The following is a 23,866-nucleotide window of genomic DNA, read 5'->3' as shown; positions in this document are numbered from 1 at the left end:
ACAATATACACATATAATATATATATACACATATGTATATATATATATATATATATATACTATATGTACATATATATATATACATATATACACGTATACACACATATATATATATATACATATATATATATATATATATATATATATATATATATATATATATTATATTCAAATATCCCTACTCCACATCCACACACATTTGCTTTCCATCCTACCAAACCCTAAACTAGATCTGGCTTCAACAATAACTGAACACCGTTCAGAAAGCTTGTGCCCCAGAATGGCCACAGTGCAATGGCTGACAGTCAGCTGCGAAAGATTAAACAAGAACATGGGAAGATATATATATTCTCTCCATACACACACACACAAGCAAAATTATATGCTATGTCCTCTCCAAATATAATTATACAATAGTCAGTATGTAACAACTGTTCTCACTTGAATATCAAAAGCTTTTTACAAACTACAAATACTACCACCACCACCACTGCTGCTGCTGCTACTACTACTACTACTACTACTACTACTACAAGAATGTAGACAGCCATCACAGAATGTTTCTTTCTATTAATTCTTGGATGACGTCTGTCGCTCCTTGTGGTTGTTGTCTATTGTATTTGGCACTTGCCTTTCAGGATACAGTTTAATAGTAAACACAAATATCCTCTCCCCACCCCCGCTTTGTCTCTCCCCCCCCCCCCTCTGTCACATATACACCTGTAGCAAATAAATTATTTATTATTATTATTATTATTATTATCATTGCATTCCACTTGTTTAGCAGGTGGTTTGAACTGAGATGGTGTATGGGAACTAAGACAATTTACATTTTGATAGCCAGTGTAGACATGGTCGGTGAAGTCTTTCGATTCACCTGCTAGAAATAGCAACCAAATCCCATCCTTCCTCCCTATTAGCACTTAAGCATTTAAACTGGCCGTATCTGGCTCAGATATTCTACCTTTTTTTTTATATTCAAGCCAGCCAGGTCTGGCTTCTCTCACCTAGCCAACAATTTCATTCTAAAATTAAAGAACCACATGGAAATTTTCAAAGCTACAAGACGATGCACGATCGATTCAAAACAATGCGAATAAACAAACATTGCATTCCACAGAATAATCTGAATGATGTTGTTGTTGGCACTCCATCGCTTACGACGTCGAGGATTCCAGTTGATCCAATCAACGGAACAGCCTGCTCGTGAAATTAACGTGCAAGTGGCTGAGCACTCCACAGACACGTGTACCCTTAACGTAGTTCTCGGGGATATTCAACGTGACACAGAGTGTGACAAGGCTGGCCCTTTGAAATACAGGTACAACAGAAACAGGAAGTAAGAGTGAGAGAAAGTTGTGGTGAAAGAGTACAACAGGGGTCGTCACCATCCCCTGCCGGAGCCTCGTGGAGCTTTAGGTGTTTTCGCTCAATAAACACTCACAACGCCCAGTCTGGGAATCGAAACCACGATCCTATGACCGCAAGTCCGCTGCCCTAACCACTGGGCCATTGCACCTCCACAATCTGAATGATAAAGGGTTAAAAAAAAGGCATTGGTTGATGTAGTCCTAAATAAACTGTTTAAGAAATAGATGGGATGGTCACTACCAGAATGCATGAAAGAACACATCTGCACAAACAAGATTGACCTCAGCTTAAACAGTATATACATATTAAACTTCTATTTTTACTTTTGCTGTGTTATGTGGACAAAGTCTTTTGTTCCAGCTCTTTGACCGCTCCACCAAACTTGAGGCCTTTGTCTCTGAGAAATCATTAGTTTGTAACAATATTATTAGATATCAATCTGGCCCTGTACCAAAATTAGAATTACTTGATATCAGTCTTGTTGTATATCATGTGGTTTGGTCATTGTTTCTTGGCTTCACTATGTATCTATCTATCTATCTCATATGGCAGACTCTCCTGTCAAAGACGACGTACGAGTATTCAGCTTTTTTAACCGAACAAACTGCACAAATGATTTGTTTAGTAATCAAATGTATGTGTTGTACTTTAGCTCGCTGTCTCTATCAAACCGATGTTGCTTGAGCAGGTCCACGGTGTAGCATGCATCAGGTGTCAAAGTGATCCCAGAGCGTGAGATGAAGTGATTTACCCAAGAACACAACACACCACCTGGTCCTAGGAATTGAAACCACAACCTCACGATTGTGAGTGCAACACCCTAACCACCAGGCCATGTGTCCTCACTCTCTCTCTCTCATATATATATATAAGTGCAAGCATGTGCACACATGGTTATCAACATTGCTCCTGTCCACTCAGCTGGCAAAAACAAGTCATACCTGTAATTCAAAGGGGTCAGCCCTGTCACATTCTGTGTCATGCTGAATCTCTCTGAGAACTACGCTAAGAGTACACGAGTCTGTAGAGCGCTCAGCCACTTGCACATTAATTTCACAAGTAGACTGTTCCGTTGATCGGATCAACTGGAGCCCTCATTGTCATCGTAATCAATGGAGTGCCACAAGGCCACAAAGCCAGTACAGGTTACAGATGACCCCAGACTGATCCCCAGTATTCCACTGGTACTTTGTTGCATTGACCTTAGAAAAGTGAAAGACAAGTGACCTTGTAGAGATTCAAACTCAGAATATAAAGGTCTACAGACTAAATGTTGATGATGAATCATGGAAAACTTTCACTCCCCCCACCCCATTCATTTATTCTTTGTCTCCATCCATCCACCCATCCATCCCCCACACCGTTTATATCCCAACTGACTGCTGATGGCAAGATGGTGGTGGTATTTTCTTTTTCCTCTGTCAGCTTGTACTTTTGTACTTCAAGAAATTTGTTTGCTTGGTTCCACACACCCTCACACATACATCCACCCCCTTCTTCCGTTATCTTCTCTCTTTATCTTCTTTAAGTACCTTTTTTACCCACCCCCTCATCTCTAGCTCTCTCCCTCTCTCTAGCTCTCTCTCTCTAGCTCTCTCTCTCTAGCTCTGTCACACACAACAGTCTCTATCTAGCTAGCCCTGTGTGTTGCAGTATATCTTTGAAGGTAACTGTATGTAACCTAAACTCCTTTTACCCACCTTTGCCCTTCACTCTTCAGATTGGAGGAGGAGGAGGCGAGGCTCACCTGGAAGAATAAGATGGGGAGGGTGCTGCTGTTTTTCTTACTTTTTTTTTACTTCGTATTTATTTATTTTGGTTGTTATCTTGGCAACATTTCTTGGTGAACTAAGACTGAAGTGTGGAGCTATTCCAAGCTGTTCTACATTTTCTACTTGCTTACCTCCCTACCCACCCGTCACCTTACCTCCCCACCCACCCACTCACCTCCTATCTCTTTTTCAAGATAGGATCATTTCTCTTTGTTTCTGCTGCTGCTGCTGTTAGATCCTCCAATCAAAACCATTCCCTGCACCCACCCCCCACCCACCCCACTTCTCTTTGAGACGAGAAAAGCCTCTGTTTACTTTGGTACAGACATATATGGCTATTCTTGTTTCTCGGCACAATCAGCCTGACGTCTTTCTTCGGTGTTTTTCATCTTCTTCATCATCTTCATCTTCATCTTCTTCATCTTCATCTTCTTCATCTTCTTCTTCTTCATCTTCTGCTGCTGCTGCAGGAACTTGGGGTGGGTGCTAACAGGGTGGATGATATGCTACAGTGGCGAGAAGATAAAGGAAAGGTGAGGTGAGGGTGTGCAGAGGGAGTTGGTGCTAAGGTGTGGTTAACGAGATAGTTGGAAGGTGGAGGGGGTGGAGGCGCAGTGTGATGCAATGGGGGGGAGAGCATTCCGTGTGCACCACCACCACCACCGCTAAACATCTGAGTTGGGAATGTGCCAGGGTATCTGGAGAGCCATTCTGGGGCACAGGTATGATTTTAGCCCGTTCGTTAGGGTAGGTAGGCAGGTGGGTGAGTGTAAAAAAAAAAATAAAGATAAAAAGAAAAAAAACCTAGTGGGGTGCTTACTAAATCTGTTTATTCGTTTTTATTTCCACCCTGCTCTCTTCTTTCTTTGTTTTTTTTGGGGGTTTTTTTTTCATCACATAAGGTGAAATGACTCCCCCACCCCACCCTTTTACCACCCTCCTGGAGATAAAAGGATATTAAGCATAATTACCTCTCTTCTTTCTCTCTTCAGAATCCAAGGAGATTCATAACTTGGCGTGTTATCAACAACTTCAAAGATTTTATTATTACTATTATTATTATTATTATTGGTGGTGGTAGTGGTAGTAGTAGTAGTAGTAGTAGTGGTGGTGGTGTTAGGAGTAGTATTGGTTGATTGGCAGGTACAGTAGCGGAGGAAAGACTTTGCAGTATTTGGTTTCATCATATCTACGTTTTGAGTTCAAATCTTGTGTAGGTCATCTTCTTCCATTTGCCCTTCATCCATGTGAAGTCAAGAAGATAATGGTACCATTCGTGGTGCTGGGTTCCATCCATATGACCAGCTATTCTCCCCCCCCCCCACACACACACACCAAAGTTTCTGGCCTTGGTGCCTGTGTTACAAACAGTCATTAGTAATTAAGTAACCAATAATACTAACGTGATATCGGTTAACTAATTAGCTGGTAGGGTAGCGGGTGAAATGCTTTACAGTAACAGTTTCATTCTGGGGTCAGATCTTGCTAGGGTTAACTCAGCCCTTCGTCCCCATCCAAGATCTATAAAGTACCAGTCAAGTGCCGAAACCAGTTAAACTGAAATTCAGTTTATATTTGTGACTCCTCTGCCTCCCCAATCTGCAACCTCTTCGTCCACCCCCAAAATCTGTTTGTACCTATGTTAGAAATTTTTAGAAAGTGGGAGCTTCTCTGTGGCTGTTTTCAGTTCAGATCTCATTAAGGGTCACATTGGGGTTCAGTCCAGTTGGATAAAGTACTGCTCAACTGTCGGGTTCTCGGATTGATTTGTTCTCTTTACTCTCTTTTCACTCATCTACTTGTTTCAGTCATTTGACTGTGGCCATGCTGGAGCACCACCTTTAGTCGAGCAAATCAACCCCAGGACTTATTCTTTGGAAGCCTAGTACTTATTCTATTGGTCTCTTTTTGCCGAACTGCTAAGTTATGGGGACGTAAACACACCAGCATCGGTTGTCAAGCGATGTTGGGGGGACAAACACACGCACACACATACATATATATATATATATACATATATACGACGGGCTTCTTTCAGTTTCCACCTACCAAATCCACTCACAAGGCTTTGGTCAGCCCGAAGCTATAGTAGTAGACACTTGCCCAAGGTGCCACACAGTGGGACTGAACCCAGAACCATGTGGTTGGTAAGCAAGCTACTTACCACACAGCCACTCCTACGCCTGATTGTTGTTTATTTTAATCTTTCCCAGTGTAATTTGAATTAACACAAAATATTTTTATTGCAGTATTTTATGGGATATTTCTTTTCTTTTCCTTTTTTTTTTTTCTATAGTTCCTCTGCAACTTTTATTCATTGTTTTCAAAATTTGAATAAACTTTACCTCTTTTCACACCTGCTACAACAGAATGCCAAGTAGAAAAATAAAAATAAAAATAAAAATAAACCAATTTATCTGACAACCTAATATGTAGGATTGATATAGTTTAACTATACACCCTCATTCCAAATCCCTCCTCCCGCCCTCCACATGTCCCACTCTCCTCGGTATTTCTGGCTTTGTACCTCTGTGACAGATCAACTGTTACATAAGCTTTCAATTTGTGGGACACTGGATATGACACCTACATGTTTTAAACTCTATTGTTACCTCTCCCCCAATTCCGTTTTTTTTTTTCTCACTATATTTAAAAAATGTCCCCCCCCCTCTTCTGTCTACATATTTATTTTCTTGCTGGGGGGTGATTGTAGCTGTATTTTGACTCAGCTCAGCATTGGCCAAATAGATTTATTTTATTGGCTATTGTTTTAAAAATGGGCACAGGTATGGCTATTTGGTTAAGAAACTTGCTTTGCAACCACATGGTTTCAGGTTCGATCCTACTACGTGACACCTTAGGCAAGCGTCTTCTATATCCTTAGGCTGGTCAATGCTTTGTAAGTAAAATTGGTAAATGGAAACTGTGTGGAAGTCTGCCGTGTGTGTGTGTAAATGTGTGTTTATAAAGAATTATAACCATTGCCACTGCTTGCTGATAGGTTTTCATTCTTCATACAGTTTCCATCTGAATTTTCATTCTTAAGACATTGGTTAAGACATTGGTTAAACTGAGGCTAAAGTAGAAGACCCTTTCCTTTGTTTGATTCTATGCAGTGGGACTGAACCCAAGACCATGTGGTCATGGATCGAACTTGTTAACCATGCAGTCATATCCAGAACTATATCACCTGATGACAGATCAAAGTGATTGAAATGTAATCTAGATGTAAATAATTTTAAATATATTAAGTTAATAATTATAACAATTCATTCTCATCTCAGACCTTAAGTTCGTCTGTCTTATTTCCATAAATTTACCATTTTTGATGGCATAGAAGACATATTTTCCGCCCAATAAAGGGTCTCAAAAAATTCATCCTGAGCACTATATGTGGGCTTATATTACATGCTTTAACCCTTTTGATCCCAGCCTGCTTGACACTGGCCCTGGTTCTGTGATACTAACCTCCAGGTTTAACCCTTCAGCATTTAAACTGGCCATATCCAGCCCAGGTATTCTATATGATTTATGTTCAAACTGACTGGTTCCGGCTTCTCACACTACCCTACAATGTCATTCTAAAAGTAAACAATTACATCCATGAATAGCTTCACCATGTAATAATTTTTCTTTTTTTTTTTCTCCGTTGACTTTTAGGAAAGAAATGCTGAAAGTGCGATTGAAGCTCTTAAAGAATATGAGCCAGAAATTGCTAAAGTGGTACGACAAAACTACAGGGGAGTGCAGAAAATCCGTGCCAGTAACTTGGTCCCTGGAGATATTGTTGATGTCTCAGGTAAGATGTTTTCCCTTTATATGTTATAATAGGAATTGACAAGGTCTCGTACGGGAAACATTGGAAGAAATTGGAGGCAGGCACCATAGTCATCATCATAAATATACCTTGTGTTTTATGTCCAAATAACATGGTGGTCTCTCTTGTCATAAATGACAGATTAGGATTCTGCAGTTTCTTTGCTGAACAACCTGTACAGATAAGGTCTTTATAGCGACCAAGTGCTTACACTGTACATTAGCTCACTCCCTCCATCAAATTGACATTGATCGTACAGGTGCATGGTGTACTGCATGCCTGGTGTCGAAATGATCACAGAGCAATGGGAGGTGAAGTGTTTTGCTTGTTTTCCTCAAGAAAATAACACACAATCTGGTCCAGGAATTGAAACCATAATCTAGCAATTGTGAGTGCAATCCCCACCACCAACTGCTAGGCCATGCGCCTTCACCCCTGAAACCATATACCCCAGTACTCTTGCTAGTTCATATCAATCTTTGTCTAACACTGTTTCCCTTTCTTTCTCCACAGTTGGTGACCAGGTACCCGCTGACATCCGTATACTCAAAATTTTCTCCACAACTCTCAGAATTGATCAAGCTATTCTTACCGGTAAGTTTCTCTCTCTCTATTTCTCTCTCTCTCTCTCTTTCTCTCTCTCTTTCTCTAGTAACTGTCCTCTTCATTAACTTCTCTCTGTCTACCCCTCTTTGTCAGTGAAAGATGAAAAATCTAAAGAAATAACTTAAAACTTTGTGTGTATTATATCTGAATGTATTATTCCTGTTTAATGTGTGTATACCTGTATGTGCCTGTGTATATTATATCTGTGTGTGTATGTGTGTTAAATGCGTGTATATATTATGTGTGTGTGTTATCTGTTAAATGTGTATATATGTGTGTGTTATCTGTTAAATGTGTGTATATCTGTGTGTGTTATCTCTGTTAAATGTGTGCATATTGTGTGTGTGCCCGTGTATTATATTTGTGTGTGTGTGTGTGTGTGTGTGTTATCTCTGTTGAATGCGCATTATATCCCAATGCGTGTGTGTGTGTGTGTGTGTGTGTGTGTTCTCTTTGTGAAATGTTATTCTAACTCCTGTTGTGGTGTTTGCTTTCTGTTTACAGGAGAGAGTGTCAGTGTAATCAAACACACAGACCCTATTCCTGACCCAAGAGCTGTCAACCAGGACAAGAAAAACATCCTTTTCTCTGTAAGTAACTCTTTGTGTGTGTGTGGTGACTTTAGTTTCTCAACGATTATAATCATTCGGTATTTACCTTTGGTTTTCCATGCTAGCATGAATTGTGTATATTAAGGCATTGTTTTTTTTTTTTCTTAAAGCTGGATGCCTTTCCTGTCACCGACCCTTATATATTTTTCAATTAAGGGAAATAAGGATAAGTAAATATCTCAATGTGACACAGCCATGTCTGCAATGTTGATACTGAAGGGTTAATTTAATTATGACCCTTGGAGGTACATCACCCCTTTCAGTTCACTATTGTTCATATTTTGTAGATTGTATGTACCTCGGTACACTGTTGCTTAACCCTAGGTGAATCTGATTGAGTAGGCTTAATCTGATTAAAGCCCATTCTGGAGTATTTGGAACTTTCATTATTTAAAGTGTTATTTCCAGTTTGTCTCAAGACAGTGCAATATGAAAGGGATTAGGCTGTTTTTCCTCACAGGTCAACCCACCAGAAAGAGACTCCATAAGGGACTCTACTGTACCTTGGTATGGTACATGTCAGCTTTGGTGTGGTTTCTATGGATAGATGGATGCCCTTCCTTATCCCAACCACTTTACTGTGTATTTTTTTTTTTTTCTGTACCACTGGCACTAATAAGGTTGCCAAAACAAGAAAGGGAAAGGCCTTCTTGAATAAGCTGTGGTGGGGATATTTGAAATGATGTAGAGGTGATTTTTATTGCCAGGAACAATCAGGGGTGTCTTGCTTTAGAGAAAATACATGGTTACCCCACTTTTATATAAGAATGGGTTGGGTGGGGGTATCTTGGTAAAAAGGTAAGATGGCAGTGACGATGCCAGAGTAAAATCCTCAAGAGCAGTGTCTGCTCTTTTTTCACATCATTTGGAATAATTTTCATAACTGTAATTGTTTTGTATCCTTCTATCTCATCAATTCAGGGTACCAATATTGCTGCCGGAAAATGCCGTGGACTTGTCATTGGAACTGGACTAAGCACAGAAATCGGTAAGTAGGACTTTTATTCACACATTCTCAGAACCATGAACTACAGAGTTTTTTTATGGCTGGATGCCCTTCCTAACACCAACCACCTTGTCCCACCCAAAGTATTAACTCTTAATGCATTTGACATCAACGAAAAGGATAAAAAAAAGGGGTACTGCAAGGGTCTGGTTTTTTTCCCCAATGATGATGGACATGTGAAAAGGGACCAGATCGAACCAAAAGTGATACTCATACATAACATCCCCTAACTACAAATATATATATATATATATATATATATATATATATATAGTCATTTTAACATTTACTTTTCCATAATCACATTGGTCTAGCAAAATTCATTGAGACAGTTTTTCTATGGCCCTCACTTGTTTCCAAGTGAGGTAATGTTTTTTCAAGGCCAGACATATTTTCATGAAAGATTGGAAATAGACACCGGTTGTATGATGGTGAAGCTATAATACAACTTTCATGGGATGTCAAGGCAAAGCACTAGTAACATGCTTGAATATATGCAGACGTGTGTGTGTGTATGCATGCATACATACATTCACAACAGGTCTCTTTTAGTTTCTATTAACCAAATCTACTCAGTTTTGATCACCCTGGGGCTACAATGAAAGACACTTGTCCAAGATGCTCCACAGTGAAATTAGCATTGTGAAGTAAACTTCCTAACCATTTAGCCATGGATGCATTATCTATAAATGTTGTAGAGATCAAAAATATCTTCACAATTGATTTAGTAGCACTTAACATGGAGGTATTATTAAGTTCGTTTGCCTGATGAAATGGTGTGGTTATGCAATAATATGGAGTTATGTAATACTACGTAATGTTTGTGTTGCTCATTGGCCATGCTATTGAAACATGCATAGCGATGTTTTGAACTGTCCATTCTTATTTCTTTATACGTGTGTGTAACTTATTAATCTTTTTTTTCTTCGTCTTTTAGGTAAAATCAGAAATGAAATGATGGATACTGAAACAGAAAAGACCCCTCTGCAACAGAAACTCGATGAATTCTCCAACCAACTTTCCAAGGTAAACTGCTCTGATAGGAAATACAGCTCACGTTTACTTAATGCTACAGGAACTAGAGTTAAAGGCCAACCCTTTATGGGGGTGAAAAGTATTAGGCTTATATGATCTTTTGTTCAAAGAGAGACCGACCATAAGCAAACTACTCTGATAATAGCTAGTACCTGTAATACAGGGAGGATGTACGATAATTATTTTATATCTTGGTTATTTTACTGTTTTTCTCTCCTTTAACTCTGTATTATATCTAATCCAAGTTAGACGCCCAAGCCAACAACTTTCCTCTACTAGCCATTGTGTTGGACAAGCTAACATGGGGATTCTGTAAGTGGTTACTGGAAATAGCAATCAAATTCCCCTCGGGCAAACCAACTGGGCAATCTACTTGAAGTAGCAGCCAATTGTGTCTTAATTCATATCCTATCACTATAAGATGTGAAAGGCACAGTGAATAATGTAGTCTTAGATATACTATGCCTAACTGAAATATAGGATGATGACAACTAAAACATCTTTGGTCAAAGATATGGACTGGCAGTTTTGTACTTCCTCTCTCTCTCTCTCTCTTAAATTCTACAAAAACCAGTATAAAATTTGGTCTAATGAATCTATAGTTTCAACACTGTCTACCATATTTGATTGCTTATAAAACACACTCTTTTTCCAAAAAATGCCTCAAAATATCACCCAGGGTCCTCTCTGAAGTTGAGCCTTCCATAAGCTAGTTTTGCTCTTGACACTCACTTTTTCTAAAATATGCACTGCTAGAATTAGGGTTCATTTAATATACCCATGTGTCTTTTATGCCATCAGATACAATAATAGATTTTACTAGGGGCTTTTTCTGTTTCCTATATGCTGCTTTGTCCTCTGATTTAGAAAAGTGTGTTTGTGACAGTTTAAAATAATCAGTTTTTCCCCCTCTTTCTTTGCAGGTCATCACTATTATTTGTATTGCTGTCTGGGCCATCAACATTGGTCACTTCAACGACCCTGCTCATGGTGGTTCCTGGATTAAGGTAAATGGTTAAATGCCTCCTTCCTGTCTGGTAGTTTTCAGCTTATTAATTCATGGTGTCCCCCAAACTCAAAGGCAGTTAGAAAATTATGCAAAACCAAGTCCTCATCATTATTTTAATGTTCACTTATTCCATACTTGCATGAGTTGGACAGAGTTCATAGATGCAGATTTCCTATGGCTGGATGCTCTTCCTGTCACCAACCCTATATAAAATTAGATATTTTAATGAAGCTCTCAAAATCCTTGATTATATTAATTGATTACAGTAATTATTGGAAATATGAAAAGCTTGTGTTTATTCGTGTTCTTATCTCTCCTTTCAGGGTGCTATCTACTACTTCAAAATTGCTGTTGCCTTGGCTGTGGCTGCTATTCCTGAGGGTTTGCCAGCTGTCATCACCACCTGTCTTGCTTTGGGTTAGTTCGCTTTCCCATATCTTTGACTCCCCACCAATTGTTATCTTGTTTCAGTTATTGAACCGTGGCCATGCTGGGGTACTGCCTTGGGTTTAATCAAACAAATTGGCTCCATTATACTTTTAAATTAAATCTGATTTTTAAACTACCAGTCTCTTTTACTGAATCAGTTACAGGGATGTAAGCAAACCAACACTAGTCATGTGGGACAAACAAACACACATACGCATGCATATACACATGCATGCATACATACATACACATGCAGCACACATATGCACATACACACGTTTACACACACACACACACACACACACACACACACACACACTTCAGTATATTCAGTATAATTTTTAATATTCTGAATGCAGTAGAAATGAGAAATATGAAGAAATAGATGTATAATTTGAATAACGACCAGGTTTTATTTAACCAAATATTAATACAGGTACTGTAAATGATGTAAAATAAAATACTTTTCTGCCTCTTTGAGATACAGTAGATACGGTAAAAACTTTTTCGCACCCAAGACCCCCCCCCCACTGGTTCTAAAACACAAACATCCTATTTTTAAAGGGGTCTGAATTAAAATCTTCCATCACAATGTTGATTTAAGTTATAAGCACCATTTTACTAAATTATTTTTTAAATTAATTGAAATGGAGAGAATAATATATTTCACCAGAAATATGGTTATAAAGGGGTTAATGACAATAAATACAAATTAGTATAAATTCTTTTAATTCTAATTAACACATTTGCTTTTTTTTCATTTTGGTTGGGTTGTGGGTGCTAAACTTCTGCCTCTTTTAGCTTTATTAATAGCAAGTATCTCCTGGCTCTGCCAGCCACAAGCTGATATACATAAACAGTGATGGAAAGATCACCGAAGTTGCATTTAGCTGGCAGGCTTTTTTAGGGTGAGAGGGTTAAAGAAACGTGGTTTCAAAAGAAGAGTTAAGTGGAGCTTTCTAGAAGAAGCATAATTCTGGCCTTTTTATCTTTCCTGGGAGTTAGAGGATAAAATAAGTGTTGGCTAAAAGGTACTAGGTTGATGTTAACTAACGAGATGGTCTCATTTGCATATTCTGCCAGAGCTAAATATATCTGCCTCAAAGACCCATAATTAGTTAATCTTTAATCTAGTAGTAGTTGTTGTTGTTTAATAGGGTTTTCCAACTAAATATTGACCTTTTTCTACCCACCCTTACGTCTTTCAGGTACCCGCAGAATGGCTAAGAAGAACGCTATCGTCAGAAGCTTACCCTCTGTTGAGACCTTGGGCTGTACCTCCGTCATTTGCTCTGATAAGACTGGTACTTTGACAACCAACCAGATGTCTGTCTGCAAGGCCTTTAGCTTCAGCAGGATTGAAGGAAATGACATTGGTAGCTACCAGTTTGACATCACCGGATCCACATACGCTCCAGTTGGTGAACTGTAAGTACCATTACAGCGTTTAGCTACACTTCAACAGGTATTTTTCCAGTTATGGGAATAAAGTTAGAGACGGTGCTCTCAGACTTACTGTCTTATTACAATTTACGTCTCTGTGCTCAGTTCTAATCATCAACCTGCTGTTGGTTCTTATTTGAAGTTACTGTTTTCCTGGTTTTTATGGCCTGACATGCAATTTCGAGAGTCCGCATCTTATCTGTGTGTTCCAGTCAATAAATATTTTGAATATTACTGTTTTACTTGTTTCAGTCATTTGACTGTGGCTATGCTGGAGTACCGCCTTCAAAGGTTTTAGTTGAACAAATCAACCCCAGGACTTATTTTTAAAGCCTTGTGCTTATTCTATCAGTATCATTTGCCAAACCACTAGGTTATGGAGACATAAACACACCAACACCGGTTGTCAAGTGTTGATGGGGGACAAATAGACACACGCATGTATGTATGTGTGTGTGTGTGTATATATAGATAGATAGTTATGATGGGCTTCTTTCAATTTCCACCTACCAAATCCACTTACAAGGTTTTGGTTGGCCTGAGGCTATAGTAGAAGACACTTGCCCAGGGTGTCATGCAGTGGGACTGAACCTGGAACCATGTGGTTGGGAAGCAAGCTTCTTACCACACGACCGTGCTTGTGCCTATGTATAAAATATATGTAATATATATGTTTGTTGTATTTTTCAGCCATATCAACAACAAGGTTGTGAAGGGCAGTGATTTTGCTGGTCTTGAGGAAATTTCCACTATCTGCGCCATGTGTAACGACTCCAGCGTTGACTACAATGAGGTAACTACATCTATTCTTCTCTCTTTGGCAAATACACACACAAGAATATTGGTAACAGTGACTTCGATGTTTCAGCCTGCTAGCCAGTCTGATGAAGGCTAACTAGTCAAAACTTCAAAGTCACTGTCAGCCCTATTTTTATAAGAATATAAATACTTTGTCTACAAATAGTATCCAGTAACCCTTCAGTTTAATGTGAACTTTTTCATCATTATCATTAAACATCTGTTGTCCATGCTTGCTTGGGCTGGACGGTTTGACCAGGGCTGGTAAGCTGAGGGGCTGCACCAAGCTCCAGTCTGGTTTGGCATGGTTTCTTATTTCTTTATTGCCCACAAGGGGCTAAACATAGAGGGGGCAAACAAGGACAGTCAAAGGGATTAAGTCGATTACATCGACCCCAGTGCGTAACTGGCACTTATCGACCCCGAAAGAATGAAAGGTAAAGTCGACCTTGGCAGAATTTGAACTCAGAACGTAACGGCAGATGAAATACCGCTAAGCATTTCACCTGGCATGTTAACATTTCTGCCAGCTCACCGCCTTAGCCATGGTTTCTATGGCTGGATGCCCTTCCCAACACCATTCACTCCAAGTGTGTGCTGGATGCGTTTCCATGCCACCAGCACAGGTGCCAGTTACATGACACCACTGTCTGCCACGACTATGATTTCACTTGACTTGATGGGTCTTCTCAAGCACAGCATATTGCCAAAGGTCTCTTTTTGTAACTTAAAAAACTAACATTAATGAAACAACATATGTAAACAGTTTCTTTGATTTTGGAAGCATTGAATGTGTATTGTATCATATCAAGTAATATTTCGAACACAGTATAGCCGTCATATAATGGTAAAATACCCATGAGTCTGTATATATTTGTTCACATATTGTGTGTATGTGTGTTTATATAATGTGCATATGTGTATATATACACATATCCTTTTCTAATTGTATTGTGTGTGTCTCACGTCCATCCTATTCTAATCACATTGTGTTTTTTCCTGTCTGCTCCAGTCCAAAGATGCTTATGAAAAGGTTGGTGAGGCCACTGAGACTGCCTTGTCCGTATTGGTGGAGAAGATCAACTACTTCAACACCGACACCAGCCACCTCAACAAACGTGAGATCGCCACTGCATGCAACCAGGTCATCCAAGGAATGTGGAAGAAGGAGTTTACTCTGGAATTCTCTCGTGACCGCAAATCCATGAGTGTTTACATTGTCCCCAACAAACCATCCAAAGAAGGTACCAGAATGTTCGCCAAGGTCAGTTATGATGTTTATTTATTTATTTTTTTTACATTCATTTATTTTTATTATATATTTTAACCCATTTCAAAAATATTTTATCTCGGGCCACTGACTTCGATGGTCAAGGATACCATTGATATTATTTTGACATTGTATCTGGATTTTATTAATTTTGTTCTTGTTGTGATTCCTTAATTTCATTTTGACTTTGGCAGTTTGCCTTTGGTCTCACACAGTAAATCTAAATTTGATATGCACTTTCCCTGCCAGGAATCTACCAGTGGCTCAATTGGATGACTTTCCTGTTGGTTTGACTATCTTAATTGGATGGTCTTCAATTGGATGTCCTTCCTATCAGTCTGACTGTGGCTCAATTGGATGTCCTTCCTATCAGTCTGACTGTGGCTCAATTGGATGTCCTTCCTACTGGTCTGACTGTGGCTCAATTGGATGTTCTTTCTGCCAGTCTGACTGTGGCTCAATTGGATGTCCTTCCTACTGGTCTGACTGTGGCTCAATTGGATGTCCTTTCTGCCAGTCTGACTGTGGCTCAATTGGATGTCCTTCTTATCGGCCTGACTGTGGCTCAATTGGATGTCCTTCCTATTGGTCTGACTGTGGCTCAATTTCATTTTGACTTTGATTTAAGCAGTAATTCTAAATTTGACTTTAGATCTAAGACTATTCAAGTCTCACTAGGACTTGGGTACTCACAGTGATAAAAAAAAAATAGTAACGTATATGCAACTTAAATCTACCATTTTGTTCCTCTTACTTGTTTAGGGTGCTCCTGAAGGTGTTCTTGACCGTTGCACATCTGTCCGTGTTGGCAAGGAGAAGGTACCAATGACCCCTGTTGTTAAGAACGAAATCTTGAAGGTCTGCAAGACCTGGGGTACTGGACGTGACACTCTTCGCTGCTTGGCTCTCGCTACAATTGATAACCCACCCAAAGTTGAGCACATGGATCTTGAGGATTCTCGCAAATTCATCCAATATGAAGTAAGTTAGCTTTGCTCTGTCTGTCACTTTGTTTTTTCTTCTCAAGCTGGATGGTATGAAGTGCAACTTGTGTATCATAGGGACTGGAGCTGAGATTATTTTTTCCAAATGAATGAGTATGTCTGGCCAATATATCTACAATTGTGTGGAGATAGATATAGGGGCATGTTTGTGTTTGGATGGATAAATAGATGGGTGTGTGTGTGTGTGTGGATGGATCGGTGTGTATGTAAATATTTTTGTTGTTGGCACTCCATCGCTTACCACGTCGAGGGTTCCAGTTGATCCGATCAACGGAACAGCCTGCTCTTGAAATTAACGTGCAAGTGGCTGAGCACTCCACAGACACGTGTACCCTTAACGTAGTTCTCGGGGAGATTCAACGTGACACAGAGTGTGACAAGGCTGGCCCTTTGAATTACAGACACAACAGAAACAGGAAGTAAGAGTGAGAGAAAGTTGTGGTGGAAGAGTACAGCAGGGTTTGTCACCATCCCCTGCTGGAGCCTCGTGGAGCTTTAGGTGTTTTCGCTCAATAAACACTCACAACGCCCGGTCTGGGAATTGAAACCGCGATCCTATGACCGCGAGTCCGCTGCCCTAACCTTTGGGCCATTGCGCCTCCACATGTAAATATATATATATATATGTAAATAAACAGCCGTATTGATGACAGTGACTAAACATTTTTATTTATTTAATTTTTTCTCTCCCTCTAGACCAATATGACATTTGTTGGCGTTGTTGGTATGTTGGATCCCCCCAGAGCTGAAGTTATTGACTCCATCAAGGCTTGCCGTGCTGCTGGTATCCGTGTCATTGTGATCACAGGTGATAACAAGGTAAGAAATAATATTCTCTTTACCATTTTTGGTTTTGAATGTTTCAGATATAAAATCTCGAGTGACCAATTTCTCTTGTATCACTCCACCTGAGACCACCCCCACTGATTCTATGATACCAATTCACCAGGGATCATATCTTATAATTCTAGGAAACCAACCCACCCAAGACAACCTCATCAAGTTCTATTGGTACCAACCTATAATTTCGAATTTGATAAAATAAATGCACTTCTTATTGAAGCACCTCTGGTTGGTATGGTACCAATTCACTTGAGACCACCACCTAGGATACAAAATACCATGTTTTAAAATGCCTACATTTAGAGTAAAGCCGTCTATAATTATATGGAAGAATATTTTGAATTATGTATCAAACAGTAGCTTAACGAAGAAAAAATTATTTTGTGAACCATCATTAACCATGGTTAATTTGATTGATGTAATACCTGAAGTAAGCGCCCCAGTTAATGGATATTCTTGTGTAAAAATATAGTTCATGTTGGCCATGGATGGATTCTAAACTGATCAGTAATGTAAATACTTCAGTGCCTTTTGCATGTTCCTCCTGCAAAATGTAAGGTGGGATGCAGGTATCTTAATATCTGCTTTGAGCAGTTCTAGTTTGTGTGTGCATGTGTGTATATTTGCGTGTATGTTTGTGTGTGTATATCTGTCTATATCCACCACTGTTTGACAACCAGTGTTGGTTTGTTTTTGTCCCCATAACTTAGCAATTCACCGAAAGGGTCCAATAAAGTAGAATAAGTACTAGATTTTAAAATAAGCAACTGGGGCCAATTTGAAAGCAAAATAGGAATTTTGAAAGAAGTTTCAATAAAACTAGTTTTTAAACATCGAATGGCTGTGGGGGGAGTCCCCCTAAATCAAGTAATCAAAGGGGTCCATACATTAAAAAAAAAAAATGGTTAAGAACCCCTGAATTAGTTAAATGTTATTTGAATGATGATGATGATGTTGTTGTTCTATTTCAGGCTACTGCTGAGGCCATTTGCAGACGTATTGGTGTGTTCACTGAAAACGAATCTACTTCTGGTTTGTCTTTCACTGGTCGTGAGTTTGATGACTTACCACCAGAGGAGCAACGTGCTGCTGTAATGAGGGCCAGACTGTTTGCCCGTGTGGAGCCAGCTCACAAGAGTAAAATTGTTGAGTTTTTGCAAGGTGAAGGAGAAATCTCAGCTATGGTAAGTAATCTGGGCGGAAAAATATAGTTTTTCTGGGGGGGGGGGTTATCGTTTTTTCTCCCTTTTCTCTCTTATAACCCCCTCTTCTTATCCCCTCCCCCCACTTTTCCTCTTTCCATTACTTGTTATATTTTTATCTCCTTCAATAATTTCACATTTTTACTTTTTTTCATTCAAAAGGAAAGCTCATTGCAGTTTCATGTTCTCTCTCTCTCTCTCTCTCTGGCACACACTCTCTCTCTCTCTCTCTCTCTTGCACATACAAACCCACCCACCTACCCACTCTCTCTTTCTCTCTCTCTCTCTCTCTCTTCTCTCTCTCTCTCTCTCTCTCTCTCTCTCTCTCTCTCTCTCTCTCTCGCTCGCGCATGTGTTCTTTCTCTCGCTCTCCCCCTCTCACATTGTTACTCCTTGTCTCACACCCCAACCCTCTTATATGTATCTCTCTCTCTCCTCCCATCACCATCTTCCATCACAATGTTTCTTATACCAAACCAGTTAAACCCCGCTTCCCATCACTCTATATAATTCTATTCTCTCTCTCTCTCTTTTACCCAGACTGGTGATGGTGTGAATGATGCTCCTGCTTTGAAAAAGGCTGAAATTGGTATTGCCATGGGTTCCGGAACTGCTGTTGCCAAGTCTGCTGCCGATATCCTTTGTTTTTTTTTAAATTTCATTTGCTTTTGAACCAAACAAAATAACTATTGACCACTCGAGGATTTGAACAGACTTGTTATATTCCAGTGCCCCACAACCTTTTCTTCACTTGTGGTACACTTACATTCTTTTCAAAATTCGGTGGCACACCTGAACTAAAAATATTACTAAGAATACACACATACACACACACACTTATTATGCATGAAAGATTTCCATATAGTTTTCATCTACCAAGTTCACTCACAAAGCATTGATAAGCTCAGAGCTATGGAAATTACTTGCCCAAGGTGCTGTACTATGCACTGCTGAAATTGGGTTGCATCTAGTCCGCTTGTGTTTTTTTTATACTGTGTGGGGCCTGGCATATCAAAGAATGGACCCAATGTTTCCTCTACAAGTCATAAAAGGCAACTATAAGAGGTTGAAATAGGATTTGCACTCCGACCTTATAAAACCCTCATCAGCAATGACTACCCAATACAAACCCATGGGTTGGAGCATTGTTGCCCCGAGTGGTGCAAAGGAGTAGTGGATGCAGTGACACATTGTTACAGTGCACACCTCCATACTACTACTATGTAAGTGTGTGTGTGTGTATTTGTATATATATATATATATATATATATGTATATATATATATATATATATATAATACAAAGAATATATATGCATGTATACACACATATATGTACATGCATACATCTACATGTGTATATAGATGCATATCAGGGTACAGGACGTTAGAACAATGAACTACAGACAACGGAAAAGAACACATAGGAAAACAGATAGCCACTTGGAATTAATCCTTTGTCAGCTGCCTCTATTCTAATATATATATATATATATATATATATATAAATATATATATATATATATAACAAACAACAGCAGATGGATAATGTCAATCCACTACAGCTGTTTCCAACAAGTTTTTAATTGATTAATGGAGAAATTGCACCCCTGTAAAACTCTCACCAGCAACATTTAATACCAAACAGACTCATGGATTGGAGGATTGTTGCCGGAGTGGTCCACCGGGAGCAGGGGATCACCAACAAATGGTTGATGCAGCAACACATTGTTACTACGCATGCCCCCATACAACTACTAATTACAACATTTTCCCCTTACACTCTCTGTCCCATTGCTTTCTCCTTGTGTTTTGTTCATCCAACTTCCTTGACTGTAGCTTACAGATGGTTTTGGCTGATGACAACTTCTCAACCATTGTCTCTGCCGTAGAGGAGGGCCGTGCCATTTACAACAACATGAAACAATTCATCAGATATTTGATCTCTTCCAACGTTGGTGAAGTTGTTTGGTAAGGATTGATTCTGTTTCTTCACATTGATCCATGATGGATCTTTTGTTTGTAGCTGTTTTAGCCCCAGGTCACATCTACACACAATCGTGCTTTATTCCTCTCTTTTCATGCCAGCTAGTGTAAGCTTAAGATTTGAGTTGCAGAGGTGCGTGGCTTAGTGGTTTGGGTAATCAGCTCGTAATCGTAAAGCTGTGTGTTCGACTCACTGTGATACATTGTATCCTTCAGCAAGACACTTTATTTCTCATTGCTCCAGTTCACTCAACTGGAAAAAACGAGTTGTACCTGAAATTGAAAAACGACAGCCTTGTCATATTGTGTGTCATGCTGAATCTCACTGAAAACTACATTAAGTGTATGCATGTCTGTGGAGTACTCAGCCACTTGCACTTAAATTTCATGAGGCGATTGTTCCAAAGAAGGACATCTAGCTGTAGAAACTCTGCCAAATCAGATTGGAGCCTGGCGTAGCCATCTGGTTCACCAGTCCTCAGTCAAATCGCCCAACCCATGCTAGCATGGAAAGCGGATGTTAAACGATGATGATTGTAGCCAACATAGAGCCAGGCCAAGATTTGAGTTATTTCTAGCAGATTAAATGACCATATAGAGGTATCCTCCCTGACTCCTGTTTTTTCCTGAGCCAAACTGGCTGTTGCCAACTCGTGCTGCATTCCATTCATTAACCTACCGTTAGCTTCTATAATGAAACAGAAAGAAGCTTTTTAAAAAATGGGGTAAACAGCATTTAGTCTCGTCTTCCTTAATTAACATTCATTAAAACTTACATAATTTGTCTCTCTTTTTTTTTTTCTTTTTGCAAACTTTATATTATTATTTTCTTTTTTACTCCAGTATTTTCTTAACTGCTGCTCTCGGTATCCCTGAAGCTCTGATCCCTGTACAACTGCTGTGGGTCAACTTGGTAACTGATGGTCTTCCTGCCACCGCCTTGGGCTTCAACCCTCCAGATCTTGAAATTATGAAAAAACCTCCAAGGAGTGCCAAAGAATCTCTCATCACAGGATGGTTGTTCTTCCGATATTTGGCTATTGGTGGTCAGTATTACAGTCTCTATTCTCTCTCTCACTCTCACACTATCTCCCCCTCTCTCAAACTCTAATTATCTCTTCCTCTCATTTATTTGCTGATTCATCAAGGTACTACCACCACCTCCCAGTACATCTTCCCGACTTGTTTTTTTTCAACCTCTCATTATGGAATCGCAACATTACACTTTGACACAATAATGGTGCACAACTCTGCACCCCAAGGAAGCTTAAATGTGGGCCCTCACCCTTGTCACAGATTACAAATTATAATTTTAAAATTGTTCCGACCGGTTACCCTCTGCATGTGTGGGGTGATGGCTGTTCTTAGTTTGACTTCATTTTAAATGTAACCCTTTTCTCTTTTCTACCTTCCAACTTATCACATTTTTTCCTTTTTTTTTACAATCTCTCATTCATTCTATCATTACCATACTATGCCCACCAACCTCTGTCTGTCATCACCATCAGTTATACCATTTATCATCACCCTAATGTTAACCCTTTCTGTGGGACCTCATTGAAATGTTAGTCCTTTCTGTGAGACCTCATTGAAATGATAGCCCTTTTCTGTGAGTCCTCATTGAAATGTTAGCCCTTTTCTGTGAGTCCTCATTGAAATGTTATCCCTTTTCTGTGAGACCTCATTGAAATGTTATCCCTTTTCTGTGGGACTTCATTGAAATGTTAGCCCTTTTCTGTGGGACCTTGTTGAAATGATAGCCCTTTTCTGTGGGACCTTGTTGAAATGATAGAACTTTTCTGTGGGGTCTTGTTGAAGTGTTAACCTTTTCCTGTGGGACCTCATTGAAATGTTAGCCCTTTTCTGTGGGATGTCGCTGAACTGATAGCCCTTTTCTGTGGGATCTTGTTGAAATGTTAGCCCTTTTCTGTGGGACTTTGTTGTAATGTTAGCCCTTTTCTGTTAGACCTCATTACCCCTGCCCATGGGAAGGCAGTGAGAGGTTTGCTGTCTGTGAGGCTTCAGTGGAATATTTGCCCTGTTGATTTGATGTGAATGAAATGTTATCCCTAGTGATGTGACATGCCCCCTAATATTCTCCCTCTCTCCATAACATTAGTGAAACGTTAACATCTTCCCCCCCGGTTGTTTCTGTCATCACTAAAATCGACCTTTGCTTTTTCTTTCTTTTTTCTCCCCCATATTGTTCCTCATTGCTCTGTGGATCTCCACCCACTACAGGATATGTGGGTTGTGCTACCGTTGGTGCTGCCGCCTGGTGGTTCATGATCTATGAGGAAGGACCTCAACTCAACTATTACCAACTGGTAGGTTATACTCATTTGACTTTTTGTTTGTTTAGTAAAATTCATGATATGGCTTTGAAGTAGTTTGGGGTGGTAGCGACAGATAACCAGGCATACAAGAATGAAAACCAGTGTGATTATTTAACCATGTTGTTAGCTGTTAGGTAGACCTTGTCCTGTTTGATTAATAACGCTATCCTAGAAACCATAACAGGATCTTTTGGGTACCTTTCTATAGCTGACATGTCTCTCTAATCACACTGGCTAACTAAATGTCTTGCAAACAACTCTCACATGCAAGTGCTACCAGTCGAGAACTCCGCATACCGGAAGCCAGCAAGTGTATGGGGTCATCAGGAGAGAATGCACACCGTTTCGGGGCCTACCTCTCAATGGCATCAATGTGCACCGGCCCCCTCACTGATATGGATTCATTAATTTTATAGATATAGGCACAGAAAAATAAACAAAGTGAACTTAATTACAATTAAGTTTATGTTAAGGCCTTCCTTGGGTTTTTAATTCTCCATTTATGGCCTTATAAACAGTTGCATTGTTGTTTTGTACTATTGTGCTTTAATGAAGACAGATTTGTTGCTAGGTTCTTGGGTTGTCTGCTCTGTTGGGAAGGATTCTAACTGTTGCCATTTTATGCCAGGTTTTTTCTGTGAACTTTTACCTGGCTCTCAGTTGCATCTCTATCTCCTCAGTTCTTGGGAGAGAGCCAATGAGGAGGGAAGGTCATGGTTGCTGCTTCTCTGTCCCTGACTTTTAACAAAACAAATTTGGTAATTGCTCATTGATGTTAATAAGCGGAAGTGCCATGCTGGAGCATGGGGGAACATTTGCTTAAAAATCTGCAATAGATTTATATCCTGGTGGTTGGTTGATTGATGGTCATGGCATCATCGGATACTCCTTTGATCCATGTGAAGCAAGTTCTACTTAGTACTGGTCAACAGTGGAATACTTTCAACAGTATCGTTTCCATAATTTATATGGACTGTTTCTCTTAGACTCAGTACAGGGACACCATGATGAGTTACTTCCCTTCTCAATGGAAGGCTTCTCTACAGTTGCTCAACTTGCTACAAACAGCAGCTTTTAAATTCCCCTCTATTCACCACCACTGTATTATCTTTTGAAAGATGCAATAGTTAGTGTAGCCTTAGATATAATGTTTTGTATGAGAGGGGATGAAATAGTCTTGAGGGCAACAGCTTCCCTTGTCAGCTCCTCTCAAAAGTTTCTATCACTTAGTGAGAGGAAAAGAATTCATCATGAGGTCGTTTAGTCATTAAAAATGTGTCAAAGCTTTAAAGATATGTTAGATCTGTCTGTACCGGTTGACTTTTATTTT

The 23,866-nt window shown here is 39.6% G+C and overlaps 1 protein-coding gene across 2 annotated transcripts in view; it reads left to right on the top strand.

The window, feature by feature from the left end:
• Positions 1-23,866, top strand: part of LOC106880767 (sarcoplasmic/endoplasmic reticulum calcium ATPase 1) — a 108,685-nt gene that overhangs the window by 40,076 nt on the left and 44,743 nt on the right. For both annotated transcript variants that reach the window (XM_089341057.1, XM_089341056.1), the window contains exons 5-21: positions 6,804-6,942; positions 7,474-7,554; positions 8,071-8,156; positions 9,099-9,165; positions 10,121-10,209; positions 11,142-11,225; positions 11,551-11,644; positions 12,865-13,084; positions 13,790-13,892; positions 14,910-15,161; positions 15,930-16,148; positions 16,868-16,990; positions 17,986-18,198; positions 18,757-18,851; positions 20,060-20,185; positions 21,044-21,246; positions 22,442-22,527. In XM_089341057.1, the coding sequence (XP_089197183.1) occupies positions 6,804-6,942; positions 7,474-7,554; positions 8,071-8,156; positions 9,099-9,165; positions 10,121-10,209; positions 11,142-11,225; positions 11,551-11,644; positions 12,865-13,084; positions 13,790-13,892; positions 14,910-15,161; positions 15,930-16,148; positions 16,868-16,990; positions 17,986-18,198; positions 18,757-18,851; positions 20,060-20,185; positions 21,044-21,246; positions 22,442-22,527 (2,280 nt within the window). The remainder of the gene's footprint in view (positions 1-6,803; positions 6,943-7,473; positions 7,555-8,070; positions 8,157-9,098; positions 9,166-10,120; positions 10,210-11,141; positions 11,226-11,550; positions 11,645-12,864; positions 13,085-13,789; positions 13,893-14,909; positions 15,162-15,929; positions 16,149-16,867; positions 16,991-17,985; positions 18,199-18,756; positions 18,852-20,059; positions 20,186-21,043; positions 21,247-22,441; positions 22,528-23,866) is intronic.

The sequence above is a fragment of the Octopus bimaculoides genome, chromosome 24, assembly GCF_046866305.1.
Source record: "Octopus bimaculoides isolate indiv1 chromosome 24, ASM4686630v1, whole genome shotgun sequence".
NCBI classification, from domain to species: domain Eukaryota; kingdom Metazoa; phylum Mollusca; class Cephalopoda; order Octopoda; family Octopodidae; genus Octopus; species Octopus bimaculoides.
Note: the sequence above shows the minus strand (reverse complement) of the source record. Positions and strands in the feature narration are given on the sequence as shown.